The following is a 27,195-nucleotide window of genomic DNA, read 5'->3' on the forward strand; positions in this document are numbered from 1 at the left end:
AATGTAGGGAGTTTTGAGGAGAAACTCAGAAGCCAGTACAGAAATCAGACATCATCTTGACTAGATGATCAAAATCAGCAGCACTACTGAGGGGCAGATGGACAGAATATCATTACAGAGTATTCTGTCCAAGAATGAGTAATCCAAACCTAATCATGAAGAGACATCAGACAAACCCAAAACAAAGAACATTCTATTTAGTAAGGAGGAAGTAGGATTGTTCTCTTGAATAACATTAATGTCATAAAGACAAAGAAAGGCTGTGGAAATGTATCAGATTAAAGGACATTAAAGAGACATGGCAAATAAATGCAATACTTACCCCTAGACTGAATTCCATATTGGGACAGAGGAAATGCTATAAAGTTCATCATTGGGTCAGGCCAATTGATAAAACTGAAATACAAATAATAGTGTTAATAATAATAATAACAACAATAATAAAGAAATACAAATAACAAATATCATTTCGATGTTATAATTCCTGAAATAGGTAACTGTGGAGAATTTCCTATGTTCAGATATAATTATCCAGAGAGAAAGAGAGCGAGAAAGAAACACAAGAAAACAATAAGTAAATGGGGTAAAATGTTATAAAATAAAGGATGCTCCATTTTTTTCTTTGTAGTATTCATTTTCTGCAACTTTTTTTGGAAAGTTGAAATTATTTCCAAATAAAAATTAAAATATATTTTTAAATATATTGTTTTAACCTAGAAATTTTATGGAAAAGCCCATTAAAACAAACTCTTTAAAGTGTTTATGATGTCAAATTAGATCCTCAGATTCTTTGACATGCATGATGGGCTTATGCAATTCACATAATCTGCTTCATTGCCCTTGACAAATAGAACTGGGCAATATTTAGATTTTTACAGACAGTGGAAATCAATCATTAAACAATTGTTCTGATACCTTGAACATTAGCAAGCTCTTCTCACTCTTTACATCAACGAACTCACTTATGCTATTACATGTATTTTTTCTATTTATTCTTTTATTCACTAAATATATATTAAGTGCCTGTTATATGCATATTTTTTATTAAAGCTTTTTGGTGACAGTGGTTAATAAAATTATATAGGTTTCAAGTGTACAATTCTATAATATGCCATCTGTATATTGCATTGTGTGTTCACCACCCAAAGTCAAATCTCCTTCCATCACCATATATTTGACCCCCTTTACCCTCTTCTAACTCCTACCATTCCCCCTTACCCTTGGTAACCACTAAACTGTTGTCTGTATCTATGAGTTTTTGCTTCTTTGTCTTGTTCATTTGTTGCTTTCAGTTTTATATACATGTATTCTTTTTTTTTAAATTAAATTTATTGGGATGACAATTGTTAGTAAAATTACATAGATTTCAGGTGTACAATTCTGTATTACATCATCTATAAATCCCATTGTGTGTTCATCACCCAGAGTCAGTTCTCCTTCCATGTATTCTTTAACACATATTGTCATTGTCATTGTATCCAATTTCTAAATCTCCATCAGCATGAGCAAGCTTTCTGTTCCCTCCTTTCTGCCTTGTATAAAGTCAACAGGATCTCTCCATCATTTTCTGCTGCCATCCTACCTATTCTACTCACTCATTAATGAGGGGAGATAGTAAAAATCAAGCTTGAAAATGTGAAATATAGAGCAATTTTCTTACAAATAGGTATCAGAACTGCAAAAACAGAACTATAGCTAATATGTACTTTCCACATACTATGGCTACATGACTAGTTTTATTTTTAGAGGCAGCAAAAATGATTAAGATTTCTTTCCAAAGGGTTTTGGGGGTCCCATAAAATATATAGAGCAACAGAAAAATCCACCTGCAATTTATAGACATTACATGTCTCTCTCTCTCTCTCTCTCTCTCTCTTAAATACATAGGCACTCAAATGTGAGAAAAGAAAGAATATGTACCTACCCATTCCTCCATGGAATTATGCTGTAATTTGGCTCAGGCCCAATTCTATGTACTACCCATTAGTGATTCTGCCTAAAAGGCTTACTTGTCAAAATTATAACTTATTTTTAAAACTATAGTTTTTTATTATTGATATTACCATCAGCAGAAAATATGTGTGATAGTGTATAGTAAGTGTGAAATAAAATACAATTTACTTTTTATAATAAGAAAAATGAGGTTGTTGTTATATCAAAAATGAATGCATCATTGACCATAAAGCTGTCTTCTTCTTTCAATGTTTTTAAAACTCAGTGATATATACGTAAATCTTTATTTTTGATATTTTGTCATAATTAGAGCAATCATATGATGATTATCCTACTGAACAAATGAATTTAAGCAAATTCCTTTGGAAATGTGATTCACTGTTTATCCAAGACCACTTTGGTGTGAACCAGGGACAGGGGTGGGAAGAAGGGAAGAGGAAGAAACCTACAAATAAGAAAATCCCTTGTCAGCAGATACTGGAGGTGGCAGAACAAAATGTATGTACAAACATTAGGCATATAGAGCAAAAATGTTTTAATGTCCAACCTCCATTATGATCATAAATATTCTATACCTTTCATTCCAAAAGACCCCTGAGCCCTTGAGAATCCATTGCTGCAGATCAGCCAATAAGAGTTATTAAAATGAATCACTTTGTCTTCTCTCCCCCAGGATTGACATCTTTAAGTACGTGATCTACGGCATCGCAGCTGCCTTCTTTGTGTACGGCATTTTGCTGATGGTGGAAGGTTTCTTCACCACAGGTGCCATCAAAGATCTCTATGGAGATTTCAAAATCACCACTTGCGGCAGATGTGTGAGCGCCTGGGTACGTTATTTGTCTGTGTTTAGTGTTTGATGTGGGTTTATTTCAATAGCACACAGGTGTCTGTATTCATCTGCCAAGAATTAAAGTATTTTTTAACACAGTAACATTCCCTCCTTTGACTGCTACCTTAAATCATAATAATATTTTCTAGATTAAGATTATTCCATATGAAAGTTCAGTTTCAAATTCTCAAATCACATGCAACACAACTAGCTTAATTTAGAGGGAGCAAAACTATCGATTTATTTATGATTTTTTTCCAAATGGTTTTAGATTTCTAATATAATATTTAGAAAAACAGAAAAATCCACTATTTGTAGACAATACATGTATCTCTCCTCCTTAAAAACATGTCTCTGTATTTCACCTTAAATTTTGGATGTAACTATATTAATTTCTGTTTAATAGTGATATGAAATAAGAATCATGTTATTATACTATTTTAGTTTCTAATCCTTATTGATATGGTATTTAATGGTAAAACAAACTTGTCATACTCTGGAGCTAATGCAATTCAGACAATGCATGTATATCTATTAAAGTGCAAGAGTGGTGAAAGTTAAGAGTAGTGTGGTTGAATGTACTTCTGCATTTTTATGCAGGATAATTTTCCTATAATGAAACATTGGACTAACGTGTTTGGAAACATCCTTGACTAATGTGTTTCTGATTTTTCCAATGTTATATAAGAACATGTATTTAATTACAACATATATTTCATATTAATAAAGAAGAGTTCAAAAATACCTTTTAACTACCAAACATATTTTTTACCAGCTTGTAACAACTTATATTATGCTGCTCAGTGTCAGTAGTAATAATAATATGATAAGTTTGCCTGTGTCGTAGGTATTGGTAGTTATCTCTGGAATAATTTCTTGTAAGACTCATTTCTTTTCTTGGGACAATGCTCATTGTAATACCTACATTTTTAGGATCAGTAATGTCAAATTACAGATCTGGAGGAAGTTAAGCTAAAGGTCTTGGATTAATTTAAAAATTAAAATGTGACTATTCAGTGAGCCAATTGTCAGTGAGAACTAAGCAATTTCTCTATTAGGAAGGCAAGTTCTGATTTTTAGATTCATTTATATTCTGCCAATAGAGTATAGTGAATTCAATTAATGATAGGCTTTTTCTTCTAATTGAAACAATATCATTATAACACTTCCTGTGTACCTCAGCAAGTCACTTAACTCCTCTGGCTCACTGTGGGGACAGAGCCAGGCATGCAGTTTCCGGGCTCTTGGCCTCACGTGGAAAGGTGCTGGCTCAGGTGGTAAATGGCCATCAACTGTGATTGGATGGCCATCAGCTGTGGCTAGTTGGCCATCAGCTGTAACCAGTGAGCCATTGGCCACTAATATGACTGCTGTGGCTACGCTAGCAGCAAATGGGGCCTAGCAAGAAGATGGTGGCTGAGCTAGCAAGCGGCCGAGTGTAGATAGCGGATTGCAGAAAAGCAGACAGCACGGAGAGGATCCTGTGGCTCCTACTTCCTGTGTCTCCAACCCAGCCGCCAGCGAGACTATAGTGGTATGGCTCCCCTACTTATGGCTCCGTTGATGTTCCCTTTTGACCTCACAACATCCTGCGTTCTTATGTGGGGAGCGGGATCAGAGACCCCGCAGGCCGCCTCACACGACACTCACCACTTAACCATTTACAAAATGAAGACAGTAGATCACCTCTACATCTCAATCCAGCTCAAAGCGTCCATGATTCTAAAGCACTAGTGAAGTCAGAGAGAAAAAGGGTCTCTAAGCACATTTTCACCCTTGGAGAGTAACCTTTGCCAGGAAGAGTGCAGCTGATTATTGTTTCCTTGAGAATTGTAAAATTACTTCATAGGATTGTACGCAGAATAAAACATCACAAAAGAGAAAGCATATCTATGCACAGTTAATAATTATCTGCTTGCCATTCAGACATCTCAAAAATAGCTCAAATAAGAATTTTTTCAAGCAAAAATATGGACCACATCTTTTTCTATAATAGTAACAATTGTGTCACCAGTCTCACCCACAGCCCAGAAGGGTGGCAGCAGCTGCGTGGGCTCCTCCTTTGGCGCCCCCTCTGCCACTGAAGAAAGAGCAGGATTGAGGCAGAGGCAAGAGCTGCCTTCCTGTGCCTTCTGCAGAAGCAGCGATGCGGGGGTGAGAGTCCTGAATCCTGCCCAGGCTGTCCCAACACTGCCTGCAGGAAAGGGACCAGCTCCACTGCCAGAGAAGTAAATAGTGGTGGCTGCTGCACCACAGAGCCCGACTCTCCCCACCACACACCCAGCTTTCTTATCATGCCGGGCTGTGACTAAAAAGAAAGTTTTATCAATCACCTTTTCATGCTACTTATCTCTCTTTCTTTCCTATTTCCATTCTGGTTCATCTTTTTTTTTTTTCAATCTGTAGGTAGACTGTATCTTACAGTGTACTTCTTGTTTAATGCATTCACCTGTTAGCCTGTTTTATCAGTCTACCTTAGCTTTAAAAATGATCCTTTGAGGCTATATTCTCTCTGCTTACTATCTGCCTAATGAGACTTCTTGATCACAGGATCTCTAAGCTCTGAGTGTTTTCTGCCTTTGATGACATTTAAAGCTGTTTCCTTTTGTCGTTAAAGTGGAAACGTGATTGAATTAATATCTCTTTAAATCCATTCCAAATGAGGAAATATCATTTAAAAACCTATTATTTTGAAATGATGGGGCTCTGAGTTAAGATTTAGTGCACTATTTTTATAGCCTGGGCCTTGAAACAGTTAATGAGAAAGGGACCTCATAGACCATCCCTTGAATAGAACCTGATAGTATTATGGTTGGTTACAAAGAGACTTTGCATATATCGGTAGATCCATTTGTTCATTTCACTAAAGCTTGGGTCTGCCTTCTAGGTGACTGTGTTTATTATATCATAACATTCCATTCAAGATGTGGTAGATTTTTTCAGCATTGAGGTCGTTCATAGATTCAGAGACTTTTGGAGCCAGAGTCAGTTGGCTGCTTGTCATCAGCGCTGCTGACTTCTAAGGTGTTATTTTTACCCTAATTGGTGCACATCTGCTAAAGCTGCCACAGAAAGTTTATAGCTCAACAAAGTGATTTTCTTAGACATCACACGTCTAAATTGATAGGAATTCACATGAAAAACCAATCACCTTTTACAAGTCATTCTCAAATTAAATACACTGTAATCTCAATGGCTACATAATCAAGGAGCAATCATCTATTTTAGTCTTCTTCCAAAGATCATGGAAATGTTGCCTCTTGCAGTTCTATATTTCAACCTCCCTACTAAATTTCTAACAATGATTAGAATATCCAGGTTGAGATCAAAATAGTAATTACATTTTTTAAGAATTTTAAACCACTAAGAACTAGTTTTTCATAGCAATTTTATTAAATTGAATGCTAACATAGTAACACATGTGTAACATGTATAGCATAGCATATCTAACACAAGAAACACAACGAGAAGACACTTTGACAGTCATTTGCAGTTTCTCATGAAATGATACTGAAATAATGGTGTGATAATGAGATATGCTGGATATTAATTATGGCGGGTCTCTATCATTTGATGGCAATTTTTACCCTCTAATATCAGCGAATTACTTAACCTAAATCAAACCAAAGAAATGTTACTGAATTGTTTTCTTTGTGAATTAGAAGAAAATGGTCAGCATTTCAATACATGTTAATGCTATATGAAACAATGGCTGCAATAGGAAAAGCCAATGAGGCCACTTTATGTGTCTAACGTCCATAATACTCACCCGCCCTTCCTTCCTATAAACAGGGCCAGAGCTACTAGAAATTAAAATTCAGTGTTGTCTAAGACAACAGACAACAAGTGTACCATATGTCAGTTACTCCTGTCCATACCTAACCTGTAGAAATATAAAATAATATTTTACTAAATCAAACAACTTCCTCTCTTTGAGTTTATTTTTAAAGTAAGATTTATTGTGGACCATGTTTACTGTTAAGTGATTTCATATATGAGTTTCTTCTTTGTTTGCATCATAGCTCTGAGAGAGATAAGCTCATTTCCAGCTCATGAATGAGGAAGGGACTCTGAAGGTTAAGGTATAAGCCCAATTCACATAGTGAGTGACCCAGGCCTCTTATTTCAAGTCCAATACGTTTAGTTCTTCCAGTTTTTATGTGTTTGTTTTCACTGTTCTCCCCGAACAGATATATAGTGGAACTGAATTTCAGAAAATGTTTTATCTGAAAATAGATGTTAATAAAGAAAAAAAAATCAGAAGACTTTTTTAAAATCTCAGTTTTTTCTGATAAGGATAAGAGTAGCTTATTTAAGTTACAAAGAACAGAAAAGTGGTTGCCAGAGGTGGGGACTGCAGGATGGGTGAAATAGATGAAGGAGGTCAAAATGTACAAACTTCTAGTTATAAAATAAATAAGTCCTGGGATGTAATGGATAACATGGTGACTATAGTTAATAATACTGTATTGCATATTTGAAAATTGCTATGCGCATAGAGTTTTGAAGTTGTCATCACAAAAAAAATGTTTTTGTAACTATGTGTGGTTATAAAATAGTAATTACGTTTAAAAAAATTTAAACCACTAAGAACTAATTTTTCATAGCAATTTTGTTGAATTGAATGCTAACATAGTAGCACATGTGTAACATGTATAGCCGATGTTAACTAGACTTATTGTGGTGGTCATTTTGCAGTATACAAATATGGAATCATTATGTGGTGTACTTCCAACTAATACAATGTTACATGTTAATTATACCTCAATTAAAAATAAAACAGTAGCTTATTTATTTATTTAATGTTCAGATGACAAAAATATATATCTGTCATATTACAAGCAATGGAAAGCTAGAAATAAACTTATAATAATTATGAGATATTCTATTACGTATTGCAAAATTTTTACCTAGGATTACACTTGATCAATTTGAATAATTCTTTAGTCTTAGTGATTATCAGATTTTAAGATAAAACATAAAATAGGAAGATAGAATTAGATTTTTAGCTTGTTTAATGTGGATACTTCAGGGACTGTGAACTGCTACTTCCTGAAATATAACCGATTTGGACTCAAAATTCAAAAGTGAAGTGTTTTGTATCTTTCTTAGAATAAAACTTATGCATTAGTAGTAATGAGAATATTTTCTCACAGCAGAGATTTACTCTATAGCTTGCAGCTTTATGAATTTGCTATAACATTATAGCTCGCAGGGAAAAGCCCATCTGAGTGGGTACTGTGGTTTCCCAAGGCATATCTTTCGTTGCCTTGTAAGTAGCAGCAGCAACACACTTCAAAGTGTCCCAATCTACTTTGAATCAAAACCTATTGAATTATAAGTCCCATTTTACAGCTCCTTCAAAAGAAACTTTTGAAAAATCCCCTGGGACAGAAAGAAAAACAAGATAGAGGGGACATAGCCAAAAGCATGCTGAATACGCTCCCATGGTCTTTCGAGCTGCTTTTAACTCTCCAAAGAAATGTGTTTCAAGCTGCCGTATCCTGTTATTGTTCTTGAGACTATAAATTAGTCTTGAGATCTACAATTGCAAATAATGAAAATGTTAATAAAGAGGGCTTTTTCCTCCAAGGAGCTCCATTCACAAGATTTCTTCAGTTTTGGGGTGGTTTCCAAACTTTCTAGAGCCATTCTCCTTGAGTGGGAGCCCCCTCTGAATAACTTTCCCAGACTCAAGAACTTCTCATTCTTTTTATTTTCTCCTAACGTGAAATGCAATCTAATTCTCTTTACTCTGTAAAGTCCTATCATTCAGGCAAAACTTATATTTTTGTGGTAGTAGTAGTCATTACACTAATGCTAAAAAGAATAAAAATAACCAATACTTTGTGCTTCTTATGTGCCAGGTTTTATGCTAAATGCTTTTTATGTATTATCTCGCTCCAGTCTCACCTCAATCATGAGATCAATTTAGCAGGTATTCTCATTTCACAAAGGCAGATGCAGCAGCAAAAAGAGCAACCTAGACTCAATCCAGCTCAAAAGCATGTGACTTTAATCAATATGCCATAAGGCCCCTTTCTTGCTGAAAAAATGTGACATTTAGGTCAGGGATACAGTAAGTGAGTGGCATGTCAGCACTTGATAAATCAACCATTCTCTACCCTCTTACAGATTAGAATCAAATGGCAAAGAATGGAAAATGACTTTCATGATATCATACAGATGAATGATGCTAGAAGTGAGTGGGTACTGATGCTTGTAGCATGCTTTGAGGCTTAGAAGACCCTTCCCACCTAGACTGGGTGCATATGAAGACTTTGAGAGAGAGTGGGCAAGTCCTGAGAAGGCAGCCACAGTGCCCAATAAGCATCATCTGTTGATTTCCTTCATTCCACATCCAGAAAGGAGAAAGAATAAAGACCACCCAAGAAATATTTTCCTTTTTCTTTGGTGTGGTCAAATAAAATGTTTAACATAGACAGTCAAGTGTGTTTCAGGACCAGATGTTGTCTAGATTTCCACATGGAATATTTTTATTCTTTTGATGAGGAAGATAAGGAGGAAGTGTTTATCGTTCTCTGCAGCTGAACTCCTACCATATACCCTTACGCATATTGCAGCCTCATCAAGAATTCATTGAGCAAGACAAAATAATTCTAAAACTGAGGTAAACGTTAGTACTTCCATTAAGAGAATAAATAGCCATTGAAGGATATTTACTCCAGTTCCTTCATTGGTTTGAATGATTTAATAGTCAACAAGTTTTATTTGCTAATATTTTTAGACCAGGCTTTGTTTCATCTGGGATGTAAAAGATGTAAAGATATCTGCCAAATCATAGTTTAAGGACATTGTTTGGACAGATGTCAGCTCATCAAAATCTCCAAACACTAGTGTCTTATAGTAGAGAATAACAGGAAATAGCTTTGAGAGGAGGTTAAACAATGTTGTTAGAAAGCATGTATTAATTACGTTCTGAGTTTCTGAAGTACGATGACACTCAGCCATTTATAGGAGACGAGATTCATCTCAGTACTCATTAGTTTTATCCTGACTCTTCTCATATTTGTTATATGAATTCATTACTATGCTTGATCCCCCAATCTGTCTATGTTAATCACAATATAACCTTAATATAGATGCTTAAGCTCTACCATGACATTGACACCAAGTTTAACATTTTTCGAAAGTGTTATTTTTAGTATTCTGAGAGTTACGAAATAAGTTTCACCTGTTCGAGATTTCACTGAAATCATAGTCTAGCTATGACTCATCTCCACAGGACTTAATAGAATTGAATAAGAGATTAAATTTCATTCAGTGTATTTATTTTATGTGATACTGTCATTTTGAAAATGTGTCTACATAAGGTATTCAAGTTAAGCCAGAATATACTACTGCTGCTCTTCAAAAGTCTTCTAGAAGCATGCCACTGAAACTCAGAAGGGGACCAAATATCTGTAAAAACTTAGCTTTTGGTGTGCAAGGGCTACCTTTCAGACAGTTTTAAATGTAATCCTGTTGCTGTATTAGTTAATAGAGTATGGAGAATTTTTAAAGGATTAAAAATACAATTTCACATTTATAATTAATTCACATGTGCTGGTCATCATGTGTTCTGAGTCTCATTACATAAATATAATACAATCAGGAAATCCTTCAGAAGATGCAACTTTTAAAATGATTCATACTCTAAGGTACATGAACTCATGATACACAATATACACAGAGTGGCTCTCAGATTGCAAATTCAGAACACATCGTTTTCCAACTTCCAATTTTGTTTTGAAGATATACGTAGTTAAGGGTAGCTGGGTAGGGAAAGAGAAAAGGAAGGAAAGTTATATTCCTTTAGGGACATGTACAAAACACAAATCATAACAAAAACTATAAATTGAGAGAGCATACTACAATGTGGGGTACCTGGGAAGACGTCTCACATACCGTGTTTCCCCAAAAATAAGACCTAGCTGGACCATCAGCGCTAACGTGTCTTTTGGAGCAAAAATTAAGGCCCGGTATTATATTATAAAGACTTATAAAGACTTAACATTTACTTATAGTAAAATAAGACCTGGTCTTATATTAATTTTGCTCCAAAAGACACATTTGAGCTGATCATCTGGCTAGGTCTTATTTTTGGGGAAACACAGTAGTCTCGTGAGTATGAAGTCTCCACAGCTGGATGTTCCTGGCCGGCAGGAAACTGAGTCCCCCTCCTCTGTATCATCAGGCTATAGAGCAGTAAACCAATTCATACATTTACTCATTCCTTCAGTCCACAAATACCGTGTTAGCAACAATTGTGTATCAATTACTGAAATATGGACAAAAACATAGTTTGAAAACTTCTCTCCTGGCCTTTATCTTCTTTCATTTGTTTTGTGTTTTGCTGGCAGATAACTTGTTAATCAAGGTTAGGCCAATAAGTGATGGCAGAGAAGGAAGTACTCTTACTTACTAATACGGGATTCAGACAAGAAAAGCCAGGAAAGCCAGGAGTAGCTATTATGGCAGAACAATTATTATAGTAGTGATTTTCTTATTTGGCTACTTTTCAGGGACAATCTAGATTTTAATCTCTACTATCTGAGTCTGATCAATTGATACCATCTGACAGAATAATGTGGCAACTCCTGTGAAGCTATCTGCTCTCACTATCTATTTCTGGTTGGTGTTTACCTACATGGACACTTCATATGATGACTTCCTCTTATGATCATGAGGAAAATGCTAATAAATCCAGTGACGTCTAACTTGCATTAAGAAATATAATCAATTTGTATCAGTGTGTGGATTCAAGCCTGCATTTAAACCTCAGTGCATTGTGACTTATACTTGTTTTTTTTTTCAGTTATGTCTGAATACAATTGTTAATACAAGTGTTAGCTGAGACATTAGGGGCATATATTTATAGGCTATTTTATATATATAGATAATATGGATTCACCACATTTATAACATTAAATACAAGCATGATTAAGCAGCTTAAATATTTATGATAGGAAATAGTGCAAATTTAGTTGTAATATGAACTTGACATACTTTAACTCATTTTGCACAATCCACTCTAAATATAGCAGTTAATGTTTTCTAACATTTAAAAAATGTGTCGTGAGATTTTTAAGATACATACATGAATGAAGCAGGCATTAAGATGCAGACAGACTGATTATTGCTTGAACATCAGAACATCTGCTATGATGTGACTTTCCAGCAGGTTTATACATAACCCGTTGTATTCACCGTCTCTGTGTCCCACAGTGCAGTTCCTACCAGTGTTGTAATAATGATCTGTGTACTTTAGCACTAAAATCCTTCAATACTGAGCTTTGTAGAGTAAACACAAAATCCTTCTTTGCCAGTAGATTACATGTGTTCTCTCCCAACATTTTCTCTGTTGCAGTTTATTATGCTGACCTATCTGTTCATGCTGGCCTGGCTGGGAGTGACGGCTTTCACCTCCCTGCCAGTGTACATGTACTTCAATCTGTGGACCATCTGCCGAAACACTACCTTAGTGGAGGGGGCGAATCTCTGCTTGGACCTTCGTCAGTTTGGTAGGTGGATCTGTAACTGTAAAACAGCACCTCATATTGTTTTCCCTGAAGAGCTGCCTCAAAAATGTTATAAATCACTTTGGAAGGACCACTACTGCTGCCAAAGAGATAAGTGCATCAGCATATTCCCTTTTAAGACATTCTTTTTAAATTTGAATAAATAGGAATTTAAGACTGATTGGAACTTGATCTCACAACATGAACATACAAACACATATATCTGAGCAGGCTCTCAGGTTGTATTCCCTCGTTTGGCAAGTTCTACCGTGTTTCTCTGAAACTAAGACCTAGCCAGACAATGAGCTCTAATGTGTCTTTTGGAGCAAAAATTAATATAAGACCCGGTCTTATTTTACTATTATATAAGACCGGGTCTATAACATAAAATAACATAACATAACCTATCATATCACTGGGTCTTATATTAATTTTTGCTCCAAAAGACGCATTATTGCTGATTGTCTGGCTAGGTCTTATTTTTGCGGAAAAACGGTAACTGTGATTTCCTTGTCCTGATTCCCTTACGCTTTTCTAGACTCAATGTGTTGTTTGCATCCTACTCTCATTCTCCCATGATAAAATAAACAGACTGTGAAGATTGCTTAATACGAAGATCGCTTATGAAATATGTACTTCGTTGTCTTCTGAAATAGGACAAAAATCTTAGCGTGTAATAAATAGCAGAATCAAAGAATGTTATATAAATAAATCAGCAGTCCTCTTTGGTTATTTTTATTTAGGGCTAACACCTCATGTAACAATAATAGTTTCTTATGTGCATATGGGCTTGCAACGTAAAGACCTTATTCTAAATGGTTTATGGATGTTGACTTCTTTAATTCTCACAACAGTTCTGTATGATAGACACTATTATTAAATTCTTTATAAACGACAGAACTGAGGCCCAGGAGGGTAAATGTCTTGTCCAAGGTTATATATCCAGCAAGTGCAAGGGTAAAATTTAAAGGCAGGCTAGCTGCAGTGTCTGTGTTCTTAATTGAAAGTCCTCTCCTGTTGAAACAAGTACTGAACTACAAATATGGAAACAGAGAGTCCAATATCACCTAACCTATTTGGAATTCTGTTCCATCATTTGTAAACACATAGGAGATACAGATTTTATAAAAGATATGCAAATCCACATGTTCAAATGGATTTTTTTCCCCCACAGAATAGCTATTAAAATCTAACGTATTGACTTCTGGGAATGCTGTAACTGGTTTTCTCTGATGAGGTTTCCTCATATTTCAAGCAAGTGGGGAACATTTCACTAGTTGGTATCTTCAGGCCTTGTGGTTCCATGGGTATACTACAGATAGATTGTAGTGTACACTATAACTCTTCTATAGCCAACCAGCTGAGTGTTCTGAAACTATGGCCCACCTACCATCCTGTCAGACGAAGTCCTCAGGTCCCTTTGTCTGATCCAAATGAAAAGCAGGATGATCTGCTCTGTGGATGAAGTTCTTGGCAAGAAGGTAATGACGGCAATATGGACAGCTCTTCCACAGGGGAGGTTTTAATCTTGGAATCATGTCCCATGTAAACACAGGAAAAGGAAACCTCAGCAACTGCTGCCAGAGATCACAGGCGAACAGCTGCTTGGAAAACCACAGCTCTGCCTTCAGTCCCTCCCCCTCACTGTCTTCCTTTTATTCTGCTGATACGAAAAATTAAAATTGGAAAGATGTAACTAGTCGGAGAGGGTTGCCAGGCAAAATACAGGATACCCAGTTCAGTGTGAATTTCAGATAAACAAGCACTAATTTTTTTAGTACAGTATGTCCCATGTATTGTCTAGGACACACTTAGAGTAAGTGTACAGCAGGACTTTGATCAAAACTGCTCTTGATAGTTAGCACTGTTTCCAAAATAGTTATCAAGACTTATTCCAATTTAATTTTTCTCCTGGCAGGGAAGAAAAGGCACTTTTCAGATGTCATGCAATGTTTTGCATCAGCTATGAAGGCTTTCTGTTTGCCCTTAACACAGAATCTACCGCCTGGATAGCATTTGTATGCCCTCCAAATAACATGTCCTTAATAAGAATCCTTGAATGTACATCAAATTATTATCAAGGGGCATCAGAATTGAAAAGAACCACTCCCCCAAATTTGGAGTACGATCAATACAGACATGTATTAATGTCATCAAAAAAGTAATTGAGTACGGAGGAACACACCTATGAAGCAGTTTCCCTTATTTTTGCAAAGTTGTCTCATTAGCATCTAGATGGTATCTTTTCCCTTAGGAGACCAAGGTCTTTACACAATGGGAGCTCTTCCTCATGTAATGGCCATTATGCCTGCTTCGTCTCTCCTGTGCATCTCAGTCTTTATCCCACACATGTGATAAGCATACACATTTCAAACAGATCTAATGGGCAGCATACAGTTGAGGAATTGAAAGCTGGTTTATTATATTAGGGTTGGCTGTATGTCAAAATGAGTCATGAAATCATTTTACTTTTAATTTAAAAGCAATTTTAATTTTTAATGCTTTTATAATTATTTCTGTTGTCCTTCAATTATATGGGCAATGATTTAATGACACTGAGTGTATTAGGTATTTATCCTAGTAAACTTGTTTCATAAAATGTTAAAACTGGTTCTCATAATATCACCTAGATCCAGATTTAAAACTGGATATGGAGTGGGAAGTCAGGGTTTCAATATTTAAAAGGGTGATGGAGGATGTTTCACCAAATAGTTGTCATTGAAAGGAAATGAGGGACTTGGGAATATTCTTAGCAGAGGAAAGATCCTGTGCAAAGTTGCTAGGATGATACCATGCCTGATATCTTCAATAAGCCACAGAGAGGCCAATGTGGCTGAAGCAGAGTAAGAAAGTAGGGAGAGCAGATTCAGATGACATCTGAGAGTTCCTGGAATGCACACTTATGAGTGAATGACAGGACATTATCCATTAGGGGTTTTTATTCTGAAGGAAGTAGAGAATATTAGCAGGTTTGGGAAGAAGGGAAGCAAGAAGTCCCTTATGTTACAGAAAGATCACTCTGGCTGCTGCGTGGTAAACAGACTGGAGCACGAGAAGAAGCAGGAAGGCCAGTGAGCACTTGTAGTAACCCCATGTGAAATATCAGTGGCTCGGACCAAGACACTAGCAGGAGAGGTGGAAAGAAGTGGTCTGTCTTGGATGTATTTTGAAAATAGGGGCAGCAGAATGTCCTGATATATTGTCTGTGGGGGTTGAGAGAAAAGGAGGAATTTATTTTTTGACTGAGCAAGTGGGAAGATTGATTTGTTATCAAATGAGATGGGAAAGCCCACTTGCTTGGGAGCGAGGCAAGCAAGGGACGTCAGAAGTGCAGTTGTTTTTTAGATGCTTATTAGAAATCTAAACAGAGTCATCAAGTAAGAAACTGGATAGATGAATCTTGATTTCAGGAGAGATATAGGGCTGGCTCTATGAATTTAAGTCGTTGATAGTATTTAAAATTTAAAGCTCTGAGACTCAGTGAGATGAGCAAGGGAGAAAGACAGCTGAGGACTAAACCCTGGGAGCTCTAGTGAAATAGGTCCTAGAAAAGAAGAGGAACCAGACAGAGACATTGAGAAGAAGAAGCCATTGAGACTAGAAAGACAAAAACAGAAGACTGCAGATTTTGCAAACCAAATGAAGAGACCATGAAAGAAGGAGTCCTCAACTGCTTCCAATAGTGCTGACTGGCAAGTAAGAGGAGAACTGAGAATTCACCTTTGGTTTTAACAATGTGCAGGTCATTGGTGATCTTTACAAGAAAAATGTCCATGGAGGGTTGGGATGAAATCTGACTGGAAAGGGTTGAAGTAGAAATGAAAAGAAAGGAATTGCAGACAATGAAGACAGGTAGTCCTTTCTAGGGGTTTTGCTATAAATGTGAGTGAAGAAATAGGTAAGGAAATGCATGTCCAGGTTGGTATTCCACATGAATGAAGTCTGTTACAGACCAGGATGGAGAAAGATAGCCTTCACTGGGAAGATTCCTCAGTAATGATGGTGTATTAGACTAATCTCGTGGGGGTTCTTCCTCTACTCCACTCCCTTCTTAGAGCCACCTTATCAGAAAGGAAAGGTCACAGAGAAGGATCTCTGCATTTGATGTGCTGCAAGTAGGTTATTTTCTTTTTTTAATGAAATAATTGCACAAACTATTGGCAAAGCATGACAGTGGCTCTGTATAGGGGGAGAGCTGATGGTGTACCTCCAAGTTAAGAATGTGTGAATATATACACATATTAAAACTAAATAAAGAGAAGCAAGCACTGAAAGCTTAGCTCTTAGTTTGCCCAGAACTTGTATGTGTGTGTTTTTGTTCTTGTTTTTCGTGGATATATGTGTTTAACACTCAATAGTTTTCAAAACAAAATTGAAGACTCATTTTAGGAGAAACCTGATCACTTTTCTAAAATGAGATCTGTGCTTGTTAAAAATGCAATAATCCTGGCACACAGTCATAGGTTTGGATTTAACAGTTCTCTCTGGCATCCAGAAATGCATATTTTTTATAATTTCCTTGGTGATTCTGATGCAGTTGATCCATAAACCAACAGGACCAAGGGTAAATAAGGGTGAAATTACAACTTTTTATTTTGCCTTACTGATAGCACTGTTTTCAATATTTGTGGAGTACACTTTCCCTTTTGGGCAACAGGATTTTATAGATTAACAGAAGCTTTGTGGCAGTAGAATAGATCCAGACTTCAGAACGTTCTGGGACATAGCTATGAAAATAATTGTGATGCCTACACCATTGCATTAATGGAGCAAACCAATGAACTCACCACAGCTGAATCTGAAGATTCTGGTGGCTAGGTTCAAAGGAATTCAGATTGAAAATGCTTTACATTGCTTGTGGGTTAGACATTGCTTTCACATTGCTTGTGGGTTAGACAGTTTTGATCTTCCACTCATAGATCTACTGATAATTATTATCTAGCAACGAAAGCTGAGGAATAATTTTTCCATTTTAATATAACATAAATTGTAACTTGCTTAGATTTTATCAGCAAGTTTCTTTTTTTCTCATGGGGCTCTTAGAAGCTTTTATAACGCTAAACTGTAATTTTCTACATCTTGTAGGGATTGTGACGATTGGAGAGGAAAAGAAAATTTGCACTGTCTCTGAGAATTTCCTGAGGATGTGTGAATCCACTGAGGTGAGTATTTTTACAGCCTTTAATTTTGTCAGAATTTTAGCTTCATTTTGTTATTTGAAGAATGCATAATTACATCTATATTGAATTTTCCCCTTTTTATTTCAGAGGCAATTTTACTTGCAGTGATGTTATGCAAGGGAACTAGAAAATAAATGTGAAAGAGATGCTCTGCATATTTCAATAGAAATATTATACACATTTTAATTTTTTCTAAAAACTATCATTGTGATGAAAGTTGAAAAATTATAGTTATATTTAAAAAGAGATAATGTAACCTTATATTGTTATAATATTGCTGAAAACCATCATTATTAATCACGATCTCATCCTTTTAATGAACTCATATTAAAATGATGCTGTTGCAAAGATTTAAATGATTTGCAGGAGAAGAGATAGTATAATAATGTTTTTGGAGTGATTTATCACAGGCTCACTTCCGTTAAAGATCTACAAAGCTCTTATTCATAAGAAGCAGCAGGCTTGATCTCTCTTCTGTTTGTAACCTTGCTTGACACACGTTTTGGTTTTCTGTGGTTTCCTTTGCAGCTGAACATGACCTTCCACTTGTTTATTGTGGCACTTGCTGGAGCTGGGGCAGCAGTTATTGCGATGGTAAGACCTCGAAGCCCTGAGGCTTGGTTTTGCAATTTGATTTTCAGTTATTTGTAAAGATGATCGTTTATCTCTAATGTCTGAAGTCCATGTAAATCGTATTTACTTTAATATCAATTTAAAAAAGGAGAGGCTGAACAATGGGCAAATAAATAAATGAAAAACAAGAAGACTTACCCTAAAGAAATATTATCATTACAACAGAGATAATATTTGGTAATCAGTTTAAGGATTACAACACTCAATAATGTGGTAACATTAACAAAATAAGTAAATTCATTAGCATTTAGATATTAGATTATTATTAACATAAAAATTATCTCTGTAGCATATGTGTATGCTTCAGTGTGGTATTCTAAGTAATATAATCAGTTCTTTAACTTACGTTATCCTTTTTTCCTCCTTAAATAGGAACATAAAAAAGCCATATGGAGTCACAAAAAAAGGATTTATTTTCTTAAAATAAATCTCAGTAGTATCATGTCAAGTCTTTTATATCTAATACCTAATTTTCTTCAGAAATATTAAGAACAAGTCCTTAAAGTCAAGTTTTTAGCAAGTTTGGAGTATCTACTATGTGTCAGATCCTGTCTCCTCCTTTGTAATTCACCACGAATTCCAGTTTGCTCAGTGGAATGCCGAATATCAACATTGAACAAATACTCCGATCATCAGTAATAGCTTTTGCAGCCAAGGTCTTCAGTCCTTAGTTTGGTATCCTAGAATATAAGTAGCATAGAACTCTAGAAGATTCTTAGCAATCTCACCAATGTTATAGCCAATTCAATATGCAAAAATGATGAATTGATTTGGATTTATTTAATTCCTTTCCTTATGGTACCAGTACATTGTCTAATGTACTGGTGCAAGGAATACCTTTTAAAAAATAAAAGTTTTGTCTTTTTTCAAAGACTAAGAATGGGAATGATGAGACAATGCTAATATGCTAATGAGCCATTTCAGCCCAGTTATTTTTAGTGACTTCATACACACTTTTGTATTCAGATCTGATTCTGTGTTTATTAAAAATGATTATTTTAAACTATCTAACAAAACCAGCTGTGTCAGTGCTAAACTGAGTTTCAGATATTTTGTTAATTTTATGTCATATTCGTTGTTCAACATTTTAGATTTAGTGTAGAAACCTCTAACAGGAATTTCATTTCAGAATATGAGATGCTTAATAAGATCATGTTGGCTGATTAATTGAAGGGATCACAGTAAACCAGTGAGCAAAGACCTGATATTCTTGACTTAAACTCAAAGCTAAACTATGCCCCAGGGAGCATTCACATGTTCTGGGCAGTGATGTTCCAAATACACATGGTCCTATCAGCCCCTGGCCTGGCTGTCAGAAAAGAGGAAACGTCTGCTCATTTGTGTCACACACACACTCCTGTGCGATGAATAATTTTTAGGGCATGTGTGTGTTCAAGCATATACATCCATGTATAAGAGTTCTGTCAAAGTACTTCTTGAAAAGAGGTATACAATAAAGCTTTTGTTTGCATTTGTAGCATACACGTGTGTGTATGTGTAAAATTCTGTGTAAAGCTGCATGCCATCAGGCATACATTAGTGAAAAGTACCTGTCTAAATGAATAATGTTATTTAAATGTCCTTAAAAATGCCTACTCTGAAATGATTCTATTATCAAAAGATTTTAAGATAATAGAAATTAGAATGCTATGTATTTCTTAAGGAATCTATGCTTTGCATAGCTTTAAATATTGTTATAAATAAATTTTATTTCAGACAGCAAGAGTCTAGAAGATTATTTTTTTAAGTACTAAGCATACTTTTAGATATATAAATATATGAAAATCATAAATTCCTTAAGAAATACATAACATTAATTTATTAGCTCTGGTAATAGTTTAGGTCTTAGGAGACAGGGATAATATAACAAGTGCTATTGTTCCTGGTACTAATGCTACTACCAATGTTACTGCTATTAGCTACTATTTCTTTAAAACGTACTCTGTGGAAAGTACTGCCAAAGGCTTTATGTACATGAATACATTCAATACCCATAATACAGCAACGGTCATTAACCTCATCCCAATCTCATTTAACACTCACCATGTAGCTACCATAGTTATTTCCATATGACAGATGAGAAACTTGAGATGAATTCTACTCACCAAAATATTTAAAACTTTGTCTATAATTTAAGGCAAGGATTATTAAGAGTTTGTACTGAAATTAACATGTGTTCTACTGAATTATTTTTTAGGGATGTTAGAAAGTTCTGTATGCTGACATAATTCGTCAGCTTGGCATTGCCCCAGGCCCCAGTGATTGCTATTTACTTCTGGGGCACAGTAACAAGCCTGGTAGCTTGTTTCCCTAAGGCCAGATGAAACATCTGAAGACCTACTGGAAAGCACCAGTGTCTGAATTACAGTGACATTGAAGTAGAAATAGGAAGCATACATATTTAATAATAACGTAAAGTTCATGTTTCCTTAGCCTTTAAAAGGAAAGTGTTTGAACATCTAAATATACAGTTATTCAAGAGGCAAATATTTTAAGTAGCAACTCTCCATGGAACTTTTTATTTTCACGGCAACAACAACAAAAAATACCACATTTGGTTGTGTGCACAAGTCTTATTCAAGCCACATATATACAGTGATTAAGCTTTCACTAAGAAAATGCCATGGAGTACAAGAATATAACTGATAGCTCCTGCTCACATGTGGCTTACAATTTCCGTTAAACAAAATGCAAAATGTCAGAGGAAATGCAACATTCTGAAAATCGCGTATTCTTATCCATATGCATCTTTTCCCTACATTGTTGTGTCAAAATTGTTTTGTTAATTTTTTCTGTCTGTTGACTACCTTAATATACTACAATTGTCACCATTTAGAATTGATTTTGCATTCTTTATGTCCATCTGTACTTTTCTAGAACCAACCTACCTCCTATCTTTCCACGTACTCCTGACTAATCAAAATTTTAGTCTTCTGTTATACTAAATTATGGAGAAAAATGTTGCCCACCCTTTAAAACTCAGAGAAAGTAAACAATTGACAACTTAGTTTCCCTTTCCTATTCATCCATAGAAATCTATCATTTGGAAAACTGCTTTCTCTCTCCTATCAACCAAGAGGGAGTGAAAGAAAAAAAAGTGATCTCACTGCTAAGTCGTTTCAAGTCAAATCAGGATCTTCATTATTTTAGTAACTGCATTACTCCAGGCAAATCAAGAGCTTCCTTTTTGAACAGGGCTCTATTCTAGCTATTGTGAATGTCTATAAATATACAAAATTCATGTGACACAAACTTGCTCTTTTGTAATTAGAATCTAAAGGAAACTGCAAAATTCACTGCATGGAAAATTAACTGGATAATTAGATCCACAGGTTTATTTTGGGGTTTCCATGATCCTTCTTATTTCGCAGTGGACAATATATCCTTCCATTAATTCAAGTTGACTAGACCCAAACTGTATCTGAAATTGTTTCTGATTATGGGTAAGAAAACATAGATATATGGACATGAAATGTAGAATCTTATGGTTTGGGTAAATGAGAGCAGAATGAACAGGAAACATCACATGAAGATTAAGAATCAGTCTTGGATATTCAGAGTTCAAAAAGAAGAAAAAGAGATACCGAAAGAAGGGAGCCAAGCAAATGGTGTCCTATCATTGGAGGAGTGAACAAAGACTATATTTTATTTACACCATTTCTATTAACATGGAAATTTTGATTTCATTTTATTAATGAGCATATAAGTATATAATTTGAGTATTTCTTTCCTGATAGCAAGATATAATGAAGACATTGAACAGACTTCCCATATAAATTATTTCTGTCTTTGATTAGGTTCACTACCTTATGGTTCTCTCTGCCAACTGGGCGTATGTGAAAGATGCCTGCCGGATGCAGAAGTATGAGGACATCAAGTCAAAGGAGGAGCAAGAACTTCATGACATCCACTCTACCCGCTCCAAAGAGCGGCTCAATGCATACACATAAAACATTCCCATTCTTCTACCATTCAGATGCATTGGTGTTTAACTAAGGGCCATCCAACCATCCAACCTTTTGAAAGATAAAATGAAAGTGCTTCTCATCAATGATATGGAGGGTGACTTATGAATCACCTGAACACAATTCTTTGTTGTTTAGCACTTAATTTCCTAATTTGTTAAATTGGTGTAATCATATGTCTTCTACAAGCTCCTATCCAGTCTTTTTCTTTTTTAAATTTCTCAAACTCATTTAATAATTCTGTAAGATCAACGATACTAACATTGTCAAATGCAGAGATTTATTTGATTTTTAACCACTGCCCATGTGTTAGACATAACACCTTTTGCATTATTTCTTATGTTTTGGAAAGAAAAATAGCTTTTTATACTTTTTAGTTTTGATTTCAGTAACTAGTTTAACTACAGGTAACCTTCAAAGGGACCATTGTACATTATGAACAATAGACAGAGATGATATCACAATGACTCTTCTTAAAATATGGAAATCTTGTCTGAAGATCAGTGGCCACATATAGGCCCTGGTTAATGTTTTCATCCATCTAAGGTGCAATTTCTAAATTTGTAAGAGTAGGTTAAAAAAAAGTGCTTCTTATCTTTGTTAACATTGTATTTTTTCTCGATGTACTGAAGAGGTATCTCCCTCTGATGCCTCATGTTTATGTTATGAGCATGTAGAAACAGTGATGCTAATGCATGGCTCCTTGCCTTTTTCAGATTGTGACGCCAGGCTTACCTTTTAAAGTTTAGTACAGAGACAATTTTAAGGGAAATAGCTACTGTGGACTACTGGAGAATGATCTCTCTGTGATTTAAGCAGTGGCTGGATTGGAACTTTTAATATGCTAATATGGAACATTAAGTACCTTTTTGAAGGCGGTATATGAAAAAAATAAGCACACTAATCCCTCAGAAGTTGTTTTACCTACTTTAAAAAGTTTTAATGGATTGCACCTCTGTAAACTATTCCTCGAATGTGTATGATATATTTGAAAAGGCTTCCATTAATATAATAGCTTTGCTTGCAGCCTTCCACTCTATGTTGGTTTACCTGTAGTCTTTTTTTAAAGTGTGGTCAGAAGCCACTATACAATGTACCCTTTTGAAGTGTAGTGGTGTATTTGTGTTTTTATTTCTAGTAAGTCATTTTAACCAAATGTTCATTCATATTCATTTATAAGAAGTACCTATGTCAAAGGAATACAAAAGAGCAATCAGTATTATTGGACCAAATTTGGTGTTTGTTTTAACCTGGACTCTTTTTTGATTATTTCTAATGCTACAAGAATGCTGTAAAGTGTCTTTTAAAATGATGTCGCCTGACAAGACATTTTTGTCAGTGTATAAAAACTAGGTTGTATTGTGCACTGATTTGACCATTGTGAAATCTTTTCTCAGTGTAAGTGCATTTCTAATAAAATTTATTGAGTGAAACAATCTTTGTACAACGACTAGTCATGCATCATCCATAATTTTACAAGTTCTTGTAGTATGTAGGGATATTACTAGGGTTCTCTGTGGCATGATAATGCATCCGTAGTATTATTTAATTAATTTGGGTTTTTTTTGTTTTTTTTTGTTTTTGTTTTTTTTAGATTATCTTACTGGTTCAACATTTTTCTGATATATGCAGTATTACAGATATTCAGCGAAAGTATTAATGGGCTTCTTTAAATTCTATATAATAGTGTTTCAGTTCTGTGTCTTAATAGTTTGTGATGATTTTTAAAACTGTCTTTTAAACTTATGTAATGATGTTGACGCTTTTGCCTTTTTTTTTCTGGTATTAGAGTTTGTATTTTCACAAAGAGTGCTTTGTAGCAGGCATTACAATTAATCTGTTTTGTACATAAATGTGCCAACAGCTTGATGGTGGCGTTTTTGAAATGTAGAACAAAGTGCTTGCAAACTGTAATAAATACACTTGTGTACTTTGTGTACTTATTATTAGTTTCTGCAGTGTGTTTTGTTTTTTTCTTGTTTTGTTTATTCCTCTTTCCTATGTGTGTGCATCCTTTTCAAATGCAATAGGCACTGTCTCCTTCAGATGCTTATTACCTTAGTTGAGCTGACCTAACACTTCAAAACTCAATGAAAACTTTGTGCATGAACATACCATATGGGAATGAGAGCTGGGGAGGTGGGGAAACAGTGAAGGATTAAAGGCTTTAGAGGTAATTTCATTTAGTAAATGATCACGATTCCCAAGTTTGCTATTTCCTCACCCAATTTTTATTGTTTTGTGTTTCCTTTAGTGCTTCATAAACTAACAGAGAAACAGAAAAGACTAATGCAATTCAGAAGGAAAAATGATTTCTCGATTTGCTTCAAAATATCAAGGTGAGAACAATTAAATGAAAAAAAAATAGCACTTTTTGTTTGTTTTGGAGGTAATTTCTTTGGGCCAAACGAGAAGTGATGTCAATTTAAAAACAATAAATTAGTTACCGATAAAAATTTTACTTTTCATAAGTCCTAAGGATTTGTATTATTCTTCAGTTATTTATGTATTATTATGAGTGTCAACTTGGAAACTTCATGGGTTTAAGTTACAAATATCTACAATATTTATAAGTAGATCTGGACAAAATGTCTTATATTTTAAAACGTTTTAGAAAGACAGGGTCAGAGAATTGGTAGGAAAACCATGAGTACTGTATGAGGTTTCCTGAAATTCAGGTGAGTGCATGTCAAGGAGGAGGGAAGACCAGCTGTATCAAATGCTGCTCAGAAATGAAGTAAGAAGAGGCCAGTGGCTTGCAAGGCCCTAAGCAATTTGTTCTCTCATCCCTGATCTAATCATTTTTCCTTCGTTCCTCTACACCGGTTCTATTGCTGCTTCTGGTAAGGATCTTTCCCTACTATTCTGTTTTCCTGGAATGGTTTTTTCATAGATAACTACAAGACACTCTCTCAACTTTTTTTTTTTTTTTAATTTTTTTCTTTTTAAAATGTTTTATTAAATTTATTGGTGGTGATATTGGTTAATAAAATTACATAGGTTTCAAGTGTACAATTCTATAATATGATCTGATAAAAATATACATGATGTTCTTTTGTGCTTTCTAATAAATGAACATTTAGAATTGGCAAATATCTAGTTTTGGGGGATTTTTAAATTAATCTCTGTATAAAATCTGTTAATCTGCACTTGAAATCTTAGGGGGCATACATGTAGTATAATCCAATCAATTATACTGAAAAAGGTATGACATCAACCTACCCTTCAGTAAATAAAGGGATAGGATTCCCAGAAAGAAGAAATGGATTTTAAGGACTAAGGACCTCATTTAAAGGAATGCTGGAATGGTCCAGCAGATAAATTTAACACAAGCTGGAAGTACTGCTTCCTTTTTATCTTCCAATTCACCTCCACCCTAAATGACCCAGCAATACAACACAAAGTTCTCCAGCCTTTGGGTTTATGAACTTTATTTGTTTTTCTCTACATATATTAGGTCAGTGCAAAAGTAATTGCAGTTTAAAAAGTTAAAAAGAATTGCAAAAACCACAATTACTTTTGCACCAACCTAATACAATGCTCGCAGTGATTAGCACGTGCATCGTCTTATTTAGTACTTATTTCTGAGTAGGATAGACAGGATCAGGTCTTCAAGCGAAATTGCAACCTCTTGAATGAGAACTAAGTGTTCTTGCCATGTGAATAAAGGCGAACAAGACAACACAATTTTCCTGAATGACACATTCATGGTTTTAAAATAATTATACTTTTCAAGCAACCTAGATCATATCCAGGAAGTGGTACACTTAGTGGATTTGAAATAAAAATGTAACAAATGCAAATAATATAAAAACCACCTTTTAAACATATAGTTATGGTATTTATGCAAGTTCATACATTTTTAAAGATTTTTTCCCCTTAATTTCTTAATTTCCACAAACTTCGAGTTCCTATTGATTTATATAATAAGTATAAACTTAATGCTTAAAGTAACAGTGAAAGAGGTTTCTGCTAACCCAAGTGGAGACTTCAGATATTAATGTAAACACAAAGACAAGTCAATGACAGAGGTCACTACTTGTTTTCTCTCCTGCCCCACTACAGCCACTCAATCTCTCAACCTCATAATTCCCAGGAACTGCAAACCAAATGTATAATCTAGACTTTATGCATTCCATTTCCATTTGCTACCTTTCCAGCTTACTTACAGCATTGGGACCATATCGCAATTGATCTCCCAGTTTTTACAGCCCTTCACTCCCCTTATGTTCTCAGGCCTCCCAGTTACTAGCTTATATTGCATGGTCAATCATGCAATCGTACACTTGGCAAATTTTTAGCACCTTTGACCTCTATTTTCCTTAAACTCACATGGTAAAATGCCAGACCTGGTTTAATTCACCTATCTGCCAACATCTGAACCAACATAACTAAACATGGCTGGAGAAAAACACATGCCCAGACTGACCAACCTCACCAGAGCTGTCAATAAATCTACTCCATTTTTCTAGAACTTGGGAGGGGTTGGCAACGTTTTCTGTAAAACATCACCTAGTAATATTTTAGGTTTTATGGGCCATGAGGACTCTATGGAAACTTCTTAACTCTGCCACTGTAGTGCAAGAGCAACAATTGAAACATAAATGGGCATAGCTACTCGTATGTTCCAATGGAACTTTGTTTGCAAAAACAAATGGTGTTCCAGATTTAGCCTGAGGGGCAGTAGTTTGCTGACTCCTACCCTAGAGCATTCATATTCTATATCCTCTCATAGTAACTATATCATAGCTTTTATTTATCAAAATTCCAACACTTTTTTTCCATTCAAGGAATTAAAAATCGTTTCCTAATTCTGGGAGAAATGAGAAACAATCCGAAGAACATTTCTGTAATTTCCCACTTGTCTATTAATCTATCTGTATTAATCTCTGATTTCTCTCTTTTTAATATGGATGAATTGCTCATGTTTCTTAGACAAAAAACAGTTGTTATATTCTAGATTCCATTACCTCTCAGGTAGGCCCAGCAAGATTTCCCTCTCTCCAATCTCTCCTGAATCATCAATTGTTTATTCTCATTGGCTTAGTGCAATCTTAACACAAGCAAAAAAGAACCAAATACCTTGTCTTGATTCCTCATCTATATACGTC

The 27,195-nt window shown here is 35.2% G+C and overlaps 1 protein-coding gene across 3 annotated transcripts in view; it reads left to right on the top strand.

Annotated features, from left to right (window-relative positions):
- Positions 1 to 24,028, top strand: part of GPM6A (glycoprotein M6A) — a 237,758-nt gene extending 213,730 nt beyond the window's left edge. For all 3 annotated transcript variants that reach the window (XM_019749472.2, XM_019749471.2, XM_074329896.1), the window contains exons 3-7: positions 2,627 to 2,783; positions 12,156 to 12,309; positions 17,392 to 17,468; positions 18,015 to 18,080; positions 21,917 to 24,028. In XM_019749472.2, the coding sequence (XP_019605031.1) occupies positions 2,627 to 2,783; positions 12,156 to 12,309; positions 17,392 to 17,468; positions 18,015 to 18,080; positions 21,917 to 22,069 (607 nt within the window). In that variant the 3' untranslated portion in view covers positions 22,070 to 24,028. The remainder of the gene's footprint in view (positions 1 to 2,626; positions 2,784 to 12,155; positions 12,310 to 17,391; positions 17,469 to 18,014; positions 18,081 to 21,916) is intronic.
- Positions 24,029 to 27,195: the final 3,167 nt, after the last annotated feature.

Source organism: Rhinolophus sinicus, linkage group LG04 (genome assembly GCF_036562045.2).
Source record: "Rhinolophus sinicus isolate RSC01 linkage group LG04, ASM3656204v1, whole genome shotgun sequence".
NCBI lineage: Eukaryota > Metazoa > Chordata > Mammalia > Chiroptera > Rhinolophidae > Rhinolophus > Rhinolophus sinicus.